General features: G+C 58.4%; 1 protein-coding gene across 1 annotated transcript; it reads right to left on the reverse strand.

Annotated features, from left to right (window-relative positions):
- Positions 1-423: 423 nt before the first annotated feature.
- Positions 424-16,372, reverse strand: ROBO3 (roundabout guidance receptor 3; the record flags this gene model as incomplete). Its single annotated transcript, XM_082659811.1, has 28 exons — positions 424-566; positions 915-1,105; positions 1,589-1,756; positions 1,962-2,072; positions 2,519-2,667; positions 3,048-3,260; positions 3,430-3,568; positions 3,738-3,932; positions 4,219-4,358; positions 4,557-4,599; positions 4,691-4,714; positions 5,551-5,736; positions 5,832-6,003; positions 6,262-6,383; positions 6,602-6,827; positions 7,017-7,141; positions 7,670-7,836; positions 8,018-8,183; positions 8,488-8,569; positions 8,788-8,993; positions 9,309-9,480; positions 10,639-10,763; positions 11,043-11,170; positions 11,491-11,629; positions 11,726-11,846; positions 12,336-12,493; positions 12,868-13,194; positions 16,213-16,372. 27 exons carry the CDS (start codon positions 16,370-16,372, stop codon positions 945-947), a joined length of 4,125 nt encoding a protein of 1,374 aa, XP_082515937.1. The 3' UTR covers positions 424-566; positions 915-944.
- Positions 16,373-16,573: the final 201 nt, after the last annotated feature.

Consider the following 16,573-nt stretch of genomic DNA (forward strand, 5'->3'; position numbering starts at 1 on the left):
TTCTTTGAGTTTTTAAAAATTACTGTTATTGTAAGGGGTATATTTCCTGATAGGGGAGGAGGGCACCAAGGGAGGGCCTGGCTCCGCTCTGGGAAGGCGGGACAAGATTCTCGCCGTTGGTTATTCGGAAAGTCCTTCTGGTTGTAACTGGGAAGACGGTGGCTTCAGCTCCTTCTGGAGGCAAAACAGGTGGCATCTCTTAGCCCTGCCCTCCCCTAGTGCTTTCAGCCGAAGAAGCTCAAATGATATACACACGCTCGCAGCCCCCTTCCTCCCCACATCCTGCACAAAACCAGACAAACAGGGCCCAGCGCTCTGATCAGACTCTTTTTATTGTCTTTCTTATGAATGGGTCCCAGATGGCAAGGGAAGAGCTGGCTCCTGGCTTCTAGGCCAATTTCTCAGGGAGCCCCATGCATCATTGCTGAGAGGGAAGAGACTCCTCCCTGCTCCTCTCCGCTCAGCCCTCATTCACCAAGGGGAGGGGCTCTTGCTCAGGCTCCGGGCCCAGGGACACGCCCTTCCCCATGGAATTTCTGGTAGCTCATCAAAGGTCATCTTGGTTCCTAGAGACAGAGGGGTGGGGGCGGGGGGAGAGAGAGAGAGAGAGAGAGGCTGGTTTGTAAGGTGCTGGTCGGGACAAACAGGACCCAGTGGGGATGCACCTCATTTCTGGTCAGCCTCTCTCCCGATCCAGCTCTCCTACAGAGCCTGGCCCCTCTGTTATGTCATCTGTCTTCATCCTTTGTCACCTGTGCTCCAGGAGTCCTCTCTTCCTCCTTACTCACGGGGTCCCTTCCTTTTGACACTTCCCCCAGAGGACCTCTCTGCCTTCCTAGTTTTAATCATCCCGTGGCCCATGCTCCCTAGCCCTCCACTCTCATTTTTTTGCCATCCCCAGCCCCTACCCCTACCTCTCCACGCTTCTGTCCTGGCCTTTGGCTCTAGCTCCGGCTCTGGCTCCGGCTCCGGCTCCGGCCAGGGCCCCGGGAGCCCCGAGAGCTGCCGGAGCCTCTCGAAGAGTTGCTGCCGGCTGTGGAACAGGTGCTGGTGCCCTGGCCCCGGGACAGGAAGCTTGGTCGGCTGTAGGGGAGCCAGGCCTCTTCTGCAGCACGAGACAGAGGGGCATTTGGGCCCAGGCAGGGGGAGAACATCGCTGCTTGCCCCCGTGCCCCCCTAACCGCCATCCCAGCTCTGGAAGCAGAGTTGAGGGCAGACCATCCTGGGGGCTGAGGAGAAGCAGAGCGCACAGCCCATGGCCTTTACATAACACGTGCTCAGAAACCCGTGGGGAACTCCCACGCAGAGAGGGCCTTGGGAAAGGAGGGACAGAGCGCCCGGCCCCCTCTCTTTTCTCCTCTGGGCTTCAGTCCTGGGAACGGATACAACTTGGGAACTTAAGGGGATTTTGCTCAAAAAGAGCTGGAGAGACAAGTGTCTTTGATGTTGAGCAAATGTTGACCTCCTCCCAGCTGGAGGTCAGGGGTGAGCTGGGTTGAAAATGAGTGCATCAGTGGCACGGTCCGTACCACCCTGTTAGGCTCCAGTCCCAGCGCCCACCCTCTTGTGCAGCAGGGGCCCTCCTTACCATCCAGGTGCGGGCCCCGCCAGGCCCCCAGGGGCCCGGCCTGCGCCACTCTCCTCTCCCCACTGTGTTCCCGCTCCCGTTCCAAGGAGGACATGCTGCCTGCCACCCTCAGCCCCAGGGCCCAGCTTGCCTCTTCCTCCGGTGGCGGCAAGGGAGGGGGCGGCAAGTCTGGGGAGAGACCTGTTTTCAGCGCTCTCCTGCTTCTCCCTATACGGGCCTTTCTCCCACTCCCACTCCCCGGCGTCAGAGGGCGCTGAAGGAGCAGCCCAAGGTTTGGGTCCACTCGCTCCCTCCTCCAACCCGCAGAGCTCAACCTTGGTTATCTGCCTGCTTCCCCTACTGTCACCACCTCCCAGGCTCACGGCCCCCTCACCCCCAGGACTGTGCTCCCGCCGGTAGGGAAGAGCCTTGGGTTTCTTCCGGATTCGGGCACGGGGCCCGTGAAGTGGAGGAGTCATCTCCCCAGGCGCCTGCCGGGTTCTCCCTGTGGCATTGGGAGATGGGGGTAGGAGCGGGTAAGAGAGTGGATCAAGAAAGGGGCTTAGGGGCTTCCCTGGTGGCGCAGTGGTTGAGAATCCGCCTGCCAATGCAGGGGACACGGGTTCGAGCCCTGGTCTGGGAAGATCCCACAGGCCACGGAGCAATTGAGCCCGTGCGCCACAACTACTGAAGTCCGCGCGCCTAGAGCCCATGCTCCACAAGAGAAGCCACTGCAATGAGAACCCCGCACACCGCAACGAAGAGTAGCCCCCGCTCGCCACAACTATAGAAAGCCCACGCACAGCAACAAAGACCCAATGCAGCCAAAAATAAATAAATAAATAAAGTTATTTTAAAAAAAAAAAAAAAGAAAGGGGCTTGAGGGTGAAGGGGAAACAAGATTCCGGGAGGTGGGGAGGTGGAGGCCAGTTGAGGGGTCTACAGACTCACCTGGGGCACTGCTGGCTGTACTAGCGGCAGCGCTGGGGCTGTGATGGAGGGCCGTGGGGTCAGCACCCAGGCCAGCAGGCCTCCCTTCACGGCTACTCAGCGTGGGCTGGGATACACTGAGAGGGGAACTTGGCCCAAGGGGCGCCCTCCTGCAATGACATGAGGCTTCATTTGTTCGCTCAACAGACAGTAAGTGCCTATTGTGTGCCAGGCACCGTGCTAAACAATCAACCTAACACTCAGATGAATAAGACACAGCTCGTCCTCCACAAGGCTCCCATGCTCGTGGAATACAAGAAAGCCAAATTTGAAATGCCCCAGGAAGCTTGCAGAGTCCCTCCAATGAGTGTCGAGAGTGAGAGACCTTGCCAGCCTCCACATTTCTCCCCAAATCACACTTGCACCCTGATACAGCCATGAGACCTCTGGGCCCCAGATTCATCCATCCATCTGGTCACCCACCCATTCACCCACTGGATAGATATGTACGGAGGGCCTGTAACATGCAAGGTACTATACACCTCCCTACCTGGGCGTCTGGTGGAGATGGGGAATGTCAGTGGGGGGCTGGGGAGGGTCAGGAGGTGAGGGGGTAAGAGTGGCTGTGGACTGCTGTCCATAGGAAGGTGTGGGAGAGGGGGTTTCCCCTCGGGACGGAGGGACCAAGCACCCCCCGCTGGTGCTGGGCTCTGCCACGTGGCTCCTCTCGGGCACTGGTGGGCCCCACTCTTCCGGCTCTGAGCTGGGGGCAAAGAGGCAGGAGGGCGGGGTGACTGAGTAGCTTCATACCCTCCCTTTGGCCTTCTGCTGCCCCCTTCCCTTCTTCTCCCAGCATCTTTGCCCTCCGCCGACAGGAGGCCCTGGGCTGGTCCCACGTGTACAGGGCAGCTGCAGGCGAGGCGCATCCTTACCGGCCCTCCAGCGCCTCCTCAGGCCCCTCTAGGCAGCTCAGTTCACAGGAAGGGGGCGGGGGTGGCAGCGCTTCTGGCCAGTTGAGAGAGGGCATCTGTACAGGTTTCCCCAGAAGCTTTACTTTGCCCCCCCTGGCTCCTGAGGAGAGCAGGATGGGGCCACAGCAAGATACAGGCAGGAAAGAGGCAGAGGTGAGGCGCGTCAGAAAGGAGTGCTGGGCTAGGTCCCAGAAGGGAGGGTGGAGGATACTCTTTGGGGAAGATGCTGCTCAGGGCTACAATGGGGGTGTTGGGAACTGGAGTCCTACCACTGTCCCCCTGGCTCCATTCTGGAGGAGCATACTGGCTCCAGTCGCCTGGCTCCCCTGAGGGATGTGGAGGGAACCCCCCGTGGAAGGTCTGCAGCTCCTCGCCGGCCAGGTCAATGGTGCTGTAGACAGGACCCTCAGCAGAGGCGGCAGCTCCCCGGGCCGTCTGAGCCAGGTAAAGGGAGATCCCTGCTTCTGAGGGGGAGAAAGAGGGAGGCCCGGGGAGGAGACGGGGCAGAGACAGAAAAATAGAGGACAACAGGAGAATGGAGGGCACAAGGGGATGCCGCCTCTTCCCCTATCCCAATCCGGGGTAAAGGTAAGGCATGAGAGAGGCTCCCCCAACTCACAGCCTCCCAAGGATCACGCAGCCTCAGCAAGACTGGGACCCCTTGGCCCCCTTCAGTTTGCCCCAGCCGGTCGGGAGGAGAGAGGGTGCAGGGCTTCCTGGTGTACCCCTGAGGGAAGCAGAACTCCTCACCATTGTAATATCTGTCGTCTGGGTCAGGATTGCTGGGGCAGCAGCTTCCCCTGGGTTCCTGGGCCGAGGGGCTGCGAGATGAGTGCGGCCACGAGTCTGCCAGCCACGGGTAAGGAGCAGGGCCGAGGCCCATTGGTGGCCTGAGGGACAGCAGGTGAACGCTGGGGACAGAGAGCCTGAAGAGGCCAGCGAAGTAAGGGAGGCAGGGGTAATGGGAGCTGGAGGACAGTAACGGTGAGTGTGGCGGTGAGAGGAGGGCGGAGGTCAGCACGGGGAGGCAGCTGGGCCTGGGACGAAGGGAGTGGCCTCATCCTGGGGAGATGAGCTAAGAGAATTACCTGGAACTGGCTGCCGACAGGCCCTCTGAGTGTGGGAAGGACACTGGGGAAGACGACGGGGAGAGTGTGAGAAGCGCGGCTACCTGGGGTCCGAACCCCTCCCCTCCCCCACCCCGGGGGCAGAGATGTCTTACCTGCAGGTGTGTAAGCAAAGGAGGCTTCCGAAAAGGAACCCGTGAGAGAAAGAAGAGGGGAAATGGGGAGAAAAGTCAGAAATATCCATATTCTGGTCCACTCCTTGGGCCTGGTCCTAATTCCACCACTCAGGTTGTGACCAATTTCACAGGAATTGGTCACCTGTGAAACCCTAGACCAATTTCATCGGAATTCCTAGGGGTGCGACTCAGGCATCAGTAATTTTCTAAAGCTCCCCAAGTGACTCCTGGTAGCGAAGATTGAGAACCTCTGAACTAAGAGACCTCGCATCTCTCCGGACACGCCCCTTCCCAGGGAGAAGCAGAACTCAAGTCTCCTCCTTTCATCGGGTCCCCCCTTTCCATCCAGACCCCGCCTGACAATTTATCGCCTGGGATCCTGGCCACACTCCCTCTGCCAGCCCCCGACCCCCAGGAAGTGAGTTTCCGCCCCCCGCCCCCCAGACTTGCCCCTTCTCTACTGAGGCTGACCGCAAAGCCTGCTCCTTCCCGAGGCATTTTAAGGACAAATCTCACTCCTCTCAGCAAACTCAGGTCCCGCCCCGCCCCCTCTGGGCCCCGATCTTCCCCGTCACCCCACCCCCCAAGCACAGGTCCCGACAGCTCTCGGTTCCATCTTGGGCACCCGGCCCCTGTCCAAGGGGCTGAGTTCCCGTGCGACCCCTCGCCCGACGCCGCTCCGGGAGCTGTTGAGCCCCTCCTCCTCTCTTTCCATCCTCCCCGCCTCCCTCCCTGGGGGGGCGGGATCTCCAGGCTCCGCCCACTCCAAGGCCCTCCTTTCCATCTCCGGGACGCCCTTGTGCCCCCCGGCCCGCGCTGCCCCCGGGCCGGGCTCTCACCCGTGTAGTGACTGAGCTCCTTGCGCTGCCTCTGGCGCCGGTAGAGGGCGGCGCAGAGCCCAAGGAGCAGCGCCCCGCACGCGGCGCCGCTGCCCGCGAGGAAGGCGGGCTCCCGCAGCACCCTCGCCAGCCGCTCCGCCAGCCCTGGGCCCGCCTCGAGCCCAGGCTCCAGTTCCGGCGGAGACGCTGTGGGGGTCAGAGAGGTGAGGGGAGTAGAGGCACCGCTACCCCAGGACCCCCCTTAACTCCCAGCCCCGCCCTCCCACCCCCTCCGGACTCACGCAGCTGCACCGACACCGGGGCACTGGCCACGCCCACGCCCGCGCTGGTGGCCGCCGCGACCTGGATCCGGTAGAGGAGACCGGGCAGCAGTCCCCGGAGCACCGCCGAGCGCGCCCAGCCTGACGCGGACCGATTGAGGTGGAAGCGGCTCTCATTGACCAGGCACCAGATCTGGGGAGGCCGAGACCCGGGTTTAGAGATTCAGAAGTGGCTTCTGGCCTCACGGGGAAACTTGAAGCTCTGAATGGTAGAAGGGGCTTAGCCGGGCGTAATTCAACTCAGAGAGGGCACTCTGAAACCTCTCTCCTCTTCCCCCAGCCTCGTCTCCAGTCCCAGAGCCAGTCCTAGGTTCCCTCCTCCCGAATCCTAACCCCTCCATCCTCCCTCTCCCTCCACTCCCCAGCCCGCCCACCTCCTCAACCCCTGCACCTGGTATTCCTTGATGACCCCATTTTGCTGGGAGGGGAGCGGAGGGTCCCAAGACACAGTGATACTGCTGTTGCCGTCACCCCCCAAGGCCACTGCCACTCCCTGGGGGGGACCACTGGGGGCTGGGCCAGGGTGAAGCATGGTGAGAAGGACACAGACAGTCATTGCAAGTTGCTCCTCCTGCCCCAACCTTCCTCATCCTCCCAGTTCTAACATCTTAGGGAAGTGAGATGCATCCCCCCTTCCCACCGGCTCCTTGCTCTCCCCAGGCAAACCTTCATCCTCCCCCACTCCTTCTTCCCTCTTGTCCACCCATCAGCTCTGGGCCCCACCCCCTTACCCTCCTCAGGAATGCTCCTGGTCACCAAGGGGCTTTCAGCCCCCAGCCCCTCCTGGCCTTGGGCTTGAACCTTGATCTGAATTTGAGTCCCTGGGGGGAGTCCTCTTAGCACAGTACTTTGCTGGTTTGGGGACTGTAGGTCCAGCACTGACCAGCTTCCCCCATCAGGACCTGCTACCCTCCAAGACACCCGGAAACCTTGTACCAGCTGGACTGGGCCATCTACCTGTGGGAGACAGGACAAAGCACACCAGGGGGAGAGCTGGAGCCACGTAAGTCCTCCAGTCCCAGCCCCTCCTCCACTCACCCATCTTCCCCAGCCACTCACCTCGCACTCTCCCATACCAATTCTTGGAGGCCCCTTTGTCCCCCATCATCATCTCCACCTTTAGCCTCATCCCTAGGCCACACTCACAGTCCAGGACACCTGCAGGGTCCGGGGCCCAAGGACTACGGGCTCCTGCAGACGCACAGCCACTTCAGCCAGTCCCCGCTGGCCTCTCCACGGGTCCTCCTCCACTGGCCCGGATGGGTTGCTGTCTATTGACCAAAGAGCCCACTCAGCAGGGGCCTCCGGGACAGGGAGTCAGGACTGAGAGTGCGAGTATGTTCCACCTCTGCCCTGCCCCACAGACCACTACTTAGTACTTTGAAGCACATCCCAGGGTCAGGAACAGGCTGGTCAGAGGAAGAGCTTCCAGAGGTGGGCCAGGGTGTCCAGCTAACATGAGTATTCTTTCTGCATGGCTACATATGCGCCCTTTAAAGGCCCTGTTCCTCATCTCTCACATGAAGATGACCCCCCAAGTTTCCTTCTACTTATAATCTGCGTTATCTGTGGGTAAAGCCTCAGAAGTGAGGAGCTACCAAGATGACTGAATCAATCTTCCTCTCTTTCTCTCTCTCCTCTTCTCTTGTTCCCTCAGTGAAAGGAAAGCATGACCACCTATTCCAGGCCGGGCCACCAGGACAGACCTGGAACCAGGCAGGTGCTATGGTTTGCGGGGAGGGGGTGCTCTGCCATGTTGCACGTTATACCCATGATCCAGAGACCCTGACCTTACTCACCCTGGGTGCGGACGGGCTTGGAGACGGGGCTGGGCTCACTGAGGCCCCAGGTTCCCACGGCTCGCACCAGGAACAGGTAGATGGTATTGGGCTGCAGGCCACTGACGGTGTGTGTCTCCAGCTGCACGCCATCTGCCACCGTCCGCCACATGTTGCCAGAGGCTTGGCTACAACAAGAATGAGGTGACAGAGCTGTCCGAGCCCGACCTATTTCATCTTATCCATTCTCTGTCACCCCCTACTACCTCCTCACCCTGGCAAACCTCTCGCCACAACAGCAAAGCCTTTAAGGACACAGGGGCCCCTCCTGGTAACTTTCCATGTTTGCATTCAAAACCTTCTCCTTACCTGAAGGCCTCTATCACATAAGAGGTGACTGTGGCCCCAGCTTGTGGGTTAGGCTTCCAGGTCAGGGTAATGCTGTTCTTGGTAATGTCAGTGACCACTGGTTGCGAGGGAGGCCCCGGAGGGGTACTGTGTTCTGTAGGGGGGTCTGGTGATACTCCCCAGTCTTCTGCAGTGAGGAGATAATCTTTGAGTAGAAGGATGGGGAAAAGATGGCCCCAGCGTAACCTTCCTCCTTCCCAGAGGAGCTGTGGCGCTGTGACAGTGGTGATGGTGGAGGGGGGACATAGTGAACTAACCCCTGCTCACATGTGCCTCCCAAGGGCACCACTTCTGTCCTCCTTTTCCCCACCACCATGGCCATGGCATTTGGAAGATAAAATCAGTCCTGGGGTTTGGGGAGGTACTGACCACCTTTGAAGCAGGTTTGGAGAAGGGTGCTGGCAAAACAAGGGAACAGAGGAAAAACTCACCCCGCCTCCTCAGCCAGCCACTCCAGGTGGCCTCCCCTGTGGAACTCTTGGCCACACAGCTATAGAATCCCATGTGCATCTCCTGCAGGAGAGGGTGGAGGACTGGCAAACTGGGAGTGGAGCAAGGTAGGGCGAAGGAGTGGAGGTAGGTATACGGAAGGATGGGGAGGATGCTGTCCACTCTAGGTGGTCTGAGAGCAGAGGGGCAGAGGTGGAGTTCAAGCTGCAGCAGGTACTAGAGTTGGGCATGTGGACCACGTGACCATTCTCAGTTACTTGGGCCCCAGGAGTGAGACTCACCTGCACACTGGCGATGTGCAGGGTACCGTTGGCCATTAGGTTGAGCTGGACGTCATCCCCGTGCAGCCACTGCCCATCCTTCTTCCACTGGACACTAGGTTGAGGGTTCCCAGTCACTCTGCATGGCAGCCACACAGAGGAGCCAAGTGCCAGCGTCTGATTGGCTGGTCCCTGGAGGATGATGGGAGGCAGCCCATCCAGGGAGGCTGAGAGAGGAAGAACTTGGGCACCTCAGGCGAGGGTCCTGGGTTCAGGCAACCAGCCCCTTGTCCTCATCTCTGCTCCTTCACTTCCCCTCCCCTGGATATTGCAGGGGGCTTCCATAACTATCTGTTGTCTGTGTGTGGGATCAGCCATCTATTAGTGGCTTCTGTACCTGATTTCCAAACTCCAAGGACATGTCTCAGGAACATGCCTCTCCCCTTGCAGACATATTACAGCGAATCCAAGAAAAACAGATCTCTTTAAGCCATGATTTCCTTCCAGGCCGTGAGTCCAGCCCTATCTCCATGGGCACGTACCTCCTTTCACCTCCAACAGAGCCTTGGCCAAGATGCTGCCGGCCACACTGACAGCCTGGCACACGTAGTAGCCAGCATCCCCGCTCTGCACTTCAGCGATGCTGAGCTGGCCTCTGGGAGAGACTGAGAAGCGCCCCGTGGGCTGAAGTGACTGACTGGGGAATAGCAGGGCCTGGGGACAGAGCAAGCAACCAGGCCACCTGGCAGCTGGCAGGGAGAGCTCCCCATTCTCACCAACCCCAGGATCCAGAGAATTCCTAAGCTTCTAGTTCATACTCTGTCCCAAGCCAGTTTTGTGACCTTAGGCAAACTAGTTAACCCTATTCACAAGAATAAGGGAGTTTTATTAGATGATTTGGGGGGTGCACATCCCGGCTCCACCAGTCAGGAAACTGAGCAAGCTATTTAACCTTCCTGAGCCCCAATTTCCCCAGATTTGACTCTTAGAGGATACTTATGAGGATTCAGTCAAGTGATTACCTGAAACTCTTTCAATACATTGGATGATAAATGTTAAGTACTTTCCCCTTCTTTCTGGCTTTAACATTTTACGTTAGATACACAGAAGGTAGGGAAGCAGGTTTTAATGGCATCATGCTGAGCCCCTGACTGACACTTGTTCCCACCCTCTACTACCATCAGCATTTTGATTCATTTAAGAATCTAATTAAAATGCAGCAGTCCCCAGTGCTAGAGAAGATGCTGGAAAATTGTGGCTGTGGATTTGCAACGAGGCAGTGGGTGGCCTGGTTTCCCAGTGGGATGGGGTTAATGAGACTTATTTTATTCTACTGACCCTGTTTCCCAGTAGCAAAATTCCCACCCTTCCCTTGGAGGGAGTTACTTGTGTTGTAACTTCAGTTCATGTTCATTCCAATTCTATATGCTGAGATTTGCTTGCTGAGGTTGAGGGGTGTCTGTGAGCTCCCCCTGGTGGAAGTCCTTTGTAATTAGAAAAGCGTGTAATGTTCTACCCGGAGCAGCTTTGGTACAGTACTCGCTTTCCAGAGCAGAATGTTAAAGCCCAGACCCCAGGCGTGGGGAGGAGGAAGGAGCTAATTGGATCTGCTACATCCTCAGGACAGCCTTGCCCAAAACAGAAAGATTCTCCAAGAAAATACAGGACTGTTCCCTACCACCAAAACATATTATCATATGTTCCAGGCCTTTTATATTCACTATCTTATTTAATCCTCCCAAATAACTTGCACAGGTTTCTGGAAGGAAAGCTAAGACTGAACCCCAGAGAGAAGTTTGCAGAATGTAGAAGGAGGACGGCTGAGACCCAGAGGAGAAGCTGGTGGGAAGGCCTGTGGAGCTGGCCACCTACTTGACTTCCCTCCTTTTGCCAGAAGATGGCAGGCGGGGGGTTTCCTTTGGTCTCGCACTGGAAAGCTATGCTCTCTCCAGGAGCCGCCATCTGGTCCTGGGGCTGGGTCACCAGCTGGGGTGGGACTGGGAAGGGGAGGGGAGATAAAGGAACAGGGAGTCAGGGGTACTAAGAAGGGAGACAGGAAACAGGAGAGAGACGCCTGAGCTTGGCTTAAGCAGGAGCAGATGTCCGTCTTTTGCTCAAGCCTGCTTAGCTTTCCCATCCTTCCTCTCCTTCCAGAAGTCTCAGGGGATGCACTCATATCTCCTGCTCTGTCCTTTCTCCTCATTCTCCACCTCCACCCATCCTCCGTCTTCCCTCGTCTCATCCCTGCTGCAGGCAGTCCCAGGTGGGGCCCTCACCGTGAACACTGAGGGAGCCGGATGCTTCGGCGCGGCCCACGCTGTTCTCCGCCACACAGGTGTAAGTCCCCTCATCTTCAGCGCTCACACGCCCGATCCAAAGGCTGTGGTCGCTCCGGATCTCATACCTGCTCCACCCCCCACCCCCAGGCTGGATTGGCCACAGCTACACACCCTTTCTCACCCACCCCAGGACAGACACCAGGATCAGGGTACATAAGGACAAGGTAGACCTCAACAGGGACAGAAGCTGCTACCCATGGACCCATGAACGGAGGTGGGGACTGGTTAGCGCAGGGGCCACAGGCTCTGGGGAACAGACTTCTCTGTGCCAGCAAGTGAGAGGCATCTGCCTTCCTTTCCCCCCGCCCCGCCCCAGTTTTCTAGGGCTGGGTATGTTCTTGAGCTGATTGGGTCTCCTTACAGGCAGTAGGAGGGGGCTTCTCACCTGCCTGTGGGCAGTTCCCCATCCTCCTTGCGCCAGCGTAGACGAGGCGGGGGATCCCCCTGCACCTCACATGGGAAGTCCACGGGGGCATCAGCCAGGACCACCTGATTCACTGGTCTACGCAGGAATGAGGGACGCTCTGTGCAGAGTGAGTGAGTGAGTAGTCAGGAGGTCTGCTCAGTTACTCACTCCCCAGGCTACACACTCCCATAACTCCACAACCCCACGTGCCTACCCAGGACCACAAGTTTGGCTGCCCCACTCTCCCGTTCTCCTGCCATGTTGGAGGCCACGCACACATACATCCCTGCATCACTCTTGAGCGTATGTGACATCATCAGCTTCCCTCCACGGAGCTGCAGAGTAATAATGGAAACTTTGATCCTTTATAGCCATCAAAGCATATTTGTTTATCTGATCCTCACAGCAAGCCAATGAAGAAGACCAGTGAATTTGACCCACTTACCAGATAAGGAATCCTTGAGTGATTTGCGCAAGGTGGGGGCTCAAGTGTATCATTTCTCCCACAGCCCAGACCACCTCCCACCAGTCCCTGGGGCATCATAATCCCCACCTTCTTACACTGATTCCGTCCTACCTCTGCTGATTTATCCCCCACTCAGTAGCTGACTCTCAGCCTCTGGTTAGCTAATACCCCAATTTCAAATCTCTTGTCTTATCGCCTCCAGGTCATTTCCCCCCCCGCCCCTCCAAGACCTTTAGACTCAGGCCTTCCTCCTCTGACACATGTCCCAGACCCCTAGCCTAGGGCTTCGCCCCTCAGGATGTCCCTGGCCCCGACCCTGGCTCCCGGTCGGATCCCCGGCCGTGGCCCCACCGCTCACCGTGATCCTTCCCTCCTCCTCCTTCAGTCTAGCACCATCCTTCTTCCAGGACACGGAAGGCTCTGGGTGGCCACGGGGGGGCACGCATTCCATTACCGCGGGCTCCCCCACGGCCGCCACCACGTTCCCAGGAGACTGCCGGAAATCATCGCGGAGGACTGGAGAGAGGGAGAGCGAGAGCGAGAGCGAGCGAGAGCGAGAGCGAGCGAGAGAGAGAGAGAGAGAGAGAGAGAGAGAGAGAATGAATGACCACGGGAATAAATAGGGTGTGGGGTGACATAACTGGGTGAGGACACAGGAAAGTGTTTTGGGGAGAGGTGGATCACCACAGACCGCAGACCGGAACTCTTCCCGGGTTGCGACAACACCAGGCCCACTTCCTCATCCGACCAAAGCGAAGGCTTTAGAGACCAAAGGTCTTAGTCCCAAAGGGAAGCTGCTGAATGGGTTGAGATTGGGCCTGGCTCTGGATGGGATTACCCGGTGCCCTCCCGCCTTCCCGCGGCTCTGGAAGCAACCAGGAGACTCCTACCTGCCACTTCTAGAGAGGCGTTTCTACTAGCCGCCGCTCCCAGGTAGTTGCGCGCCACGCAAGTGTAGACACCCTCGTCCGGCCGCGCGCGGCGCCCATGCACGATGCGCGGGAAGAAGAGGGCGCCGCTGGGCAGAAGCAGGCGGTGTGCGCGCGGGTCCTCGCGCGCGGTGGACACGCGCGCCCCATTCTTGTACCACTCGATGTTGGGCCGCGGCCGGCCCTCCGCGCGGCAGGGCAGCGTGGCCGGCTCGCCTCGGGAGACCAGCAGATCTGGCGGCTGCTCCACGATGCGCGGCATCGCGTCCTCCGGCCCGACCTTTGACCCTGAGGGGGGTGGGGGGCGCAGAGCATTCAGACCCGGAAACCGGGAGAAAGATCGAATCTCCAGAGAGAAGAAAGATCCCCTCCTGCCCACCCTCTCTGTGTGTAGGGTCGAGTATCTCCTTCGGGACAGGTGCCCCGCACGTTCTTAGGCTGGAAAGAAGATGCCTGCGGACAGGCAGATCAGTAGAGGAATCTGGACACCTGCTCCTAGGCCGGCTTTCTAGGCCGGCTAACGACGCCAGCCTCCTGCCAAGTTGAAGTGCAGAGTGACTGGGCCACGGCTTGGCAAGTAGACCGCGCCTCTAGCCGACTGGTTTTCAGTCTCCCACCCGCGCTGGTTCACAGACCTGTGAACAACCATAAGCGGTGCACCAGCGCCGACAATTTGTTCTTCGCCTCCGCGCGGTCCCGGACCAGCGATATGGAGACTGTGGCCCAGCCTGGGGCCCCCCCTTAGGAAAGGGAAGAAGTGAATGATGGGCTGAGGGCTAGGACTCCTTATCCTGGAGCCCGTGAATAGGCACAGTGCCCTCTTACTGACACCCCACAGATAATCACGTTTCTGGGTCCTGTGAAGTCACGCGAATTGAACGCAAATGATGGTGGAATCGTGAGTAACGCTCCTTTTCTAAGAGGGCATAGTTTTCAACAGATTATTCTACAGGTTGATAATAGTTAAGAAAGGCTAAGAATCATTGAGAGAGGAATTCCTCACTTTCCTTGGTCACTCAGATCCGTTCACCCGCATGTCTACTCCTGCCCCTCACTTGGCCTACAGATTTCTGCTCGCTTCTTCTTCTGCAGTTTGGGATCCAGGATCCTCGAGCGGGTTGAGCTCAGACGCCCACCCCCAGATTCGTCAAAAGTGGATTTGTAACCCATGGCCAGTAGGCGTCGCTGCCGCCTCGCGTAACCCGGTGTCCTTAAATAACCAGGGACAGCCCCGTGCTTCTGTTCTCTGCCTCCCTCCCCCGCCCCCGCCCCCAACGCCCCACCCCACCCCAGTTCCAAAATCCGCGGGGACCTCTTGCTTCCAGCCTCTGTACGGGATTGGGTTTCATTTCTCAGCCCCGGCTCTTAAGAAGTTCTAGTGGAGACAAAGCTGCACGGGTTGCCCCGTGCTGCTGCTATCCTGGGGAGAGGGTACCTAACTGGTTAGGGACAAGAAGATCGGTTTCCCTCCCACTTAGGGAAGGAAGGAATTTTTCTCGATTTCCTCCCTTTCAGATGGAAACCTCTGCTTCTCACTCGTTTCTTCTCCTCCATCCCATTCCAGTCCCCGTTTAGGCAGACCAGACCCCACGTGAGCGACCCTAGAGTGGATAAGAGCTCAAGGGGTGTCGTGGAAGCGACCGGGGCTGGAATCTCAGACGCTGACACTTCCTAGCTGTCAGAACTAGGGCGAATTATTGAACTTGTCTGGGTCGAAGTTTCTTTACCTGTAATGTGGCACTGGTGGTAGGGTTGTCACAAGACCAGAGTGTATGTAAAGCACTTGGAAGAAGACTCCATGAATGTGGCTATTCTACTTTTAGTTAAGGGCTCTTCCTCCCTGGCCCACCTTACCTTATCTTGACCTCTACAGTCTCTACCTGAATCAGATTCTTCCAGGCCGCAAAATTCCCTTTCCCCCCTTCACATGGCCTTTGGGTGTAATGGAAGTTGGTTTGTTATTGCCAAGCTTTACGTTGCTTTCGTGACCATTAGGATACTATTCATCCGCTCTGAGTTTGTTTTCTCAGTCACAAAATGTGACCATCAACGCACCTCCTTGAATTTTCGAGTTTGAATGAGACGATGTGTGGTGTAAACACTGTAAGAGTGCTGGGGGAGCAGAGGCGCGTCTGGGGTGTCCGTGAGAAGGGCTCTGTGCTTAACCTCCTGGGAATCTAAGAGGGTCAGGAGGTTGGAGAATCCCATCTCATTCCCCATCTCCTTCCTCCTTGCTCCCTCCATACAAACCACACCCTTCTCATCGGCTCTTTCCCCCTAATTCCTGTAGACACAGCTGCAGGCGTCCTTTCCCTGGAATTTCTTCCCTGTCATTCCCGGTGTCAGGAGATGCTTCGACAGCAGCTAATGAATAGCTAATGACCATGCTAATGAGGCTCTGGCGCTCCTCCCCCAGCACCTGGAGTACCCCACTCACAAACACACATCCATTGCCTGGGTCTCCTTTCTTGCCACCTTGGAGTCCCCAGCACGGTGCTGGTAGATTCGAGCGGGTAGAGGCGGAGGGATGAAGGCTGTGCCCAGAGGGGGATCAACAGCAAAGTCGTTCAGGGCTGCGGGAGTTCCCAATGCTGCCGGCAGGGGGCGCAATTGGCCCTCTCCCCAGGCTCCGGCAGATCTACTCTCGCCGCCTCCCCGCAGCGCTAGGGGAAAGCGCGCTGTCTCAATCATTTATTAATCACCGTAATTAGCGGTAATGACCTCCCAGCCAGCGCTGCCCGCCCGCCGCAGCTCTGCCGGGGTGAGCCGGCGGTGAGTTCTACCTCTGAGGGGCAAACTTCTAAGTTTCCCTGAAATGGTCGCCGCCTCTGTCGCCTTCTGTAGCAAACACATTTAACATTTTGGCGTCATCACCCTCGTCCTAAGTGAGTTCTTGGAAAACTTAGGGTCCCGAACGGAAACCTGTTACCTGGGTGGGTCACCGAGTGGCCCGGCTTGGCCCAGGCCCTCCAGCGACCGCGCCCCCTCCTCTACCCTCCGTGCTGTGGGTCCCGGCCTCTCTTACTCAGGTTCTTCTCACCTGGGGTGGCCGTGGACATCGGTTGGGGAGGAGAGGAGTGGTGGACTCAGCTGCCAACTCCTCCCAAGCCCTCGATCTCCCGCCGATATCCCCACTCAGGTGCTTTAAGCCCCAAACTAGCCATTGGTCCCCACCACCCGGGAGGCGCGGGAGGGAGTAGCTGGGTCCCGAACCTTGGGGCAGGAGCGCTTTGGACTCCCCGTCCATGCCGCCCTCCCACCTTACCCCATCCCTGGATCCGAAGTCCCCGTGGCGCAGGGTCTCACCGTTGAGATAAGGATCGCCGGGGGTCAGCTGGCTTTGGTTGAGCGTCGCCACCGAGGAGTTGAAGCCAAAGAGCAGGTCGCTGGAGTTGGAGATGTCTCCGCCCAAGGAGTCCGCGAACAAGTTCATCTGCAGCAGCGTTTTAAGCAGGTAGCGCAGCATGGCGCGACCCGACTGGGACCGGGGCTGGGGGCTCGGGGCCCAGCCCCTGGGTCTGAGACCCGCGGGCCGGGAGCCGTAAGCCCCTCTACAGCTTCTGCGCGCTGTCCCAGCCACGGTGCCGCTCTCCTGCCGGCGCGCCTGGGTACCGCGCGTGCCTCCGCGTGCCCTCCTCCTTCCCTCGTCCTTCTCTCTCCAACCCGC

This window comes from Grampus griseus, assembly GCF_964374135.1.
Source record: "Grampus griseus genome assembly, chromosome: 8".
Lineage (NCBI taxonomy): Eukaryota > Metazoa > Chordata > Mammalia > Artiodactyla > Delphinidae > Grampus > Grampus griseus.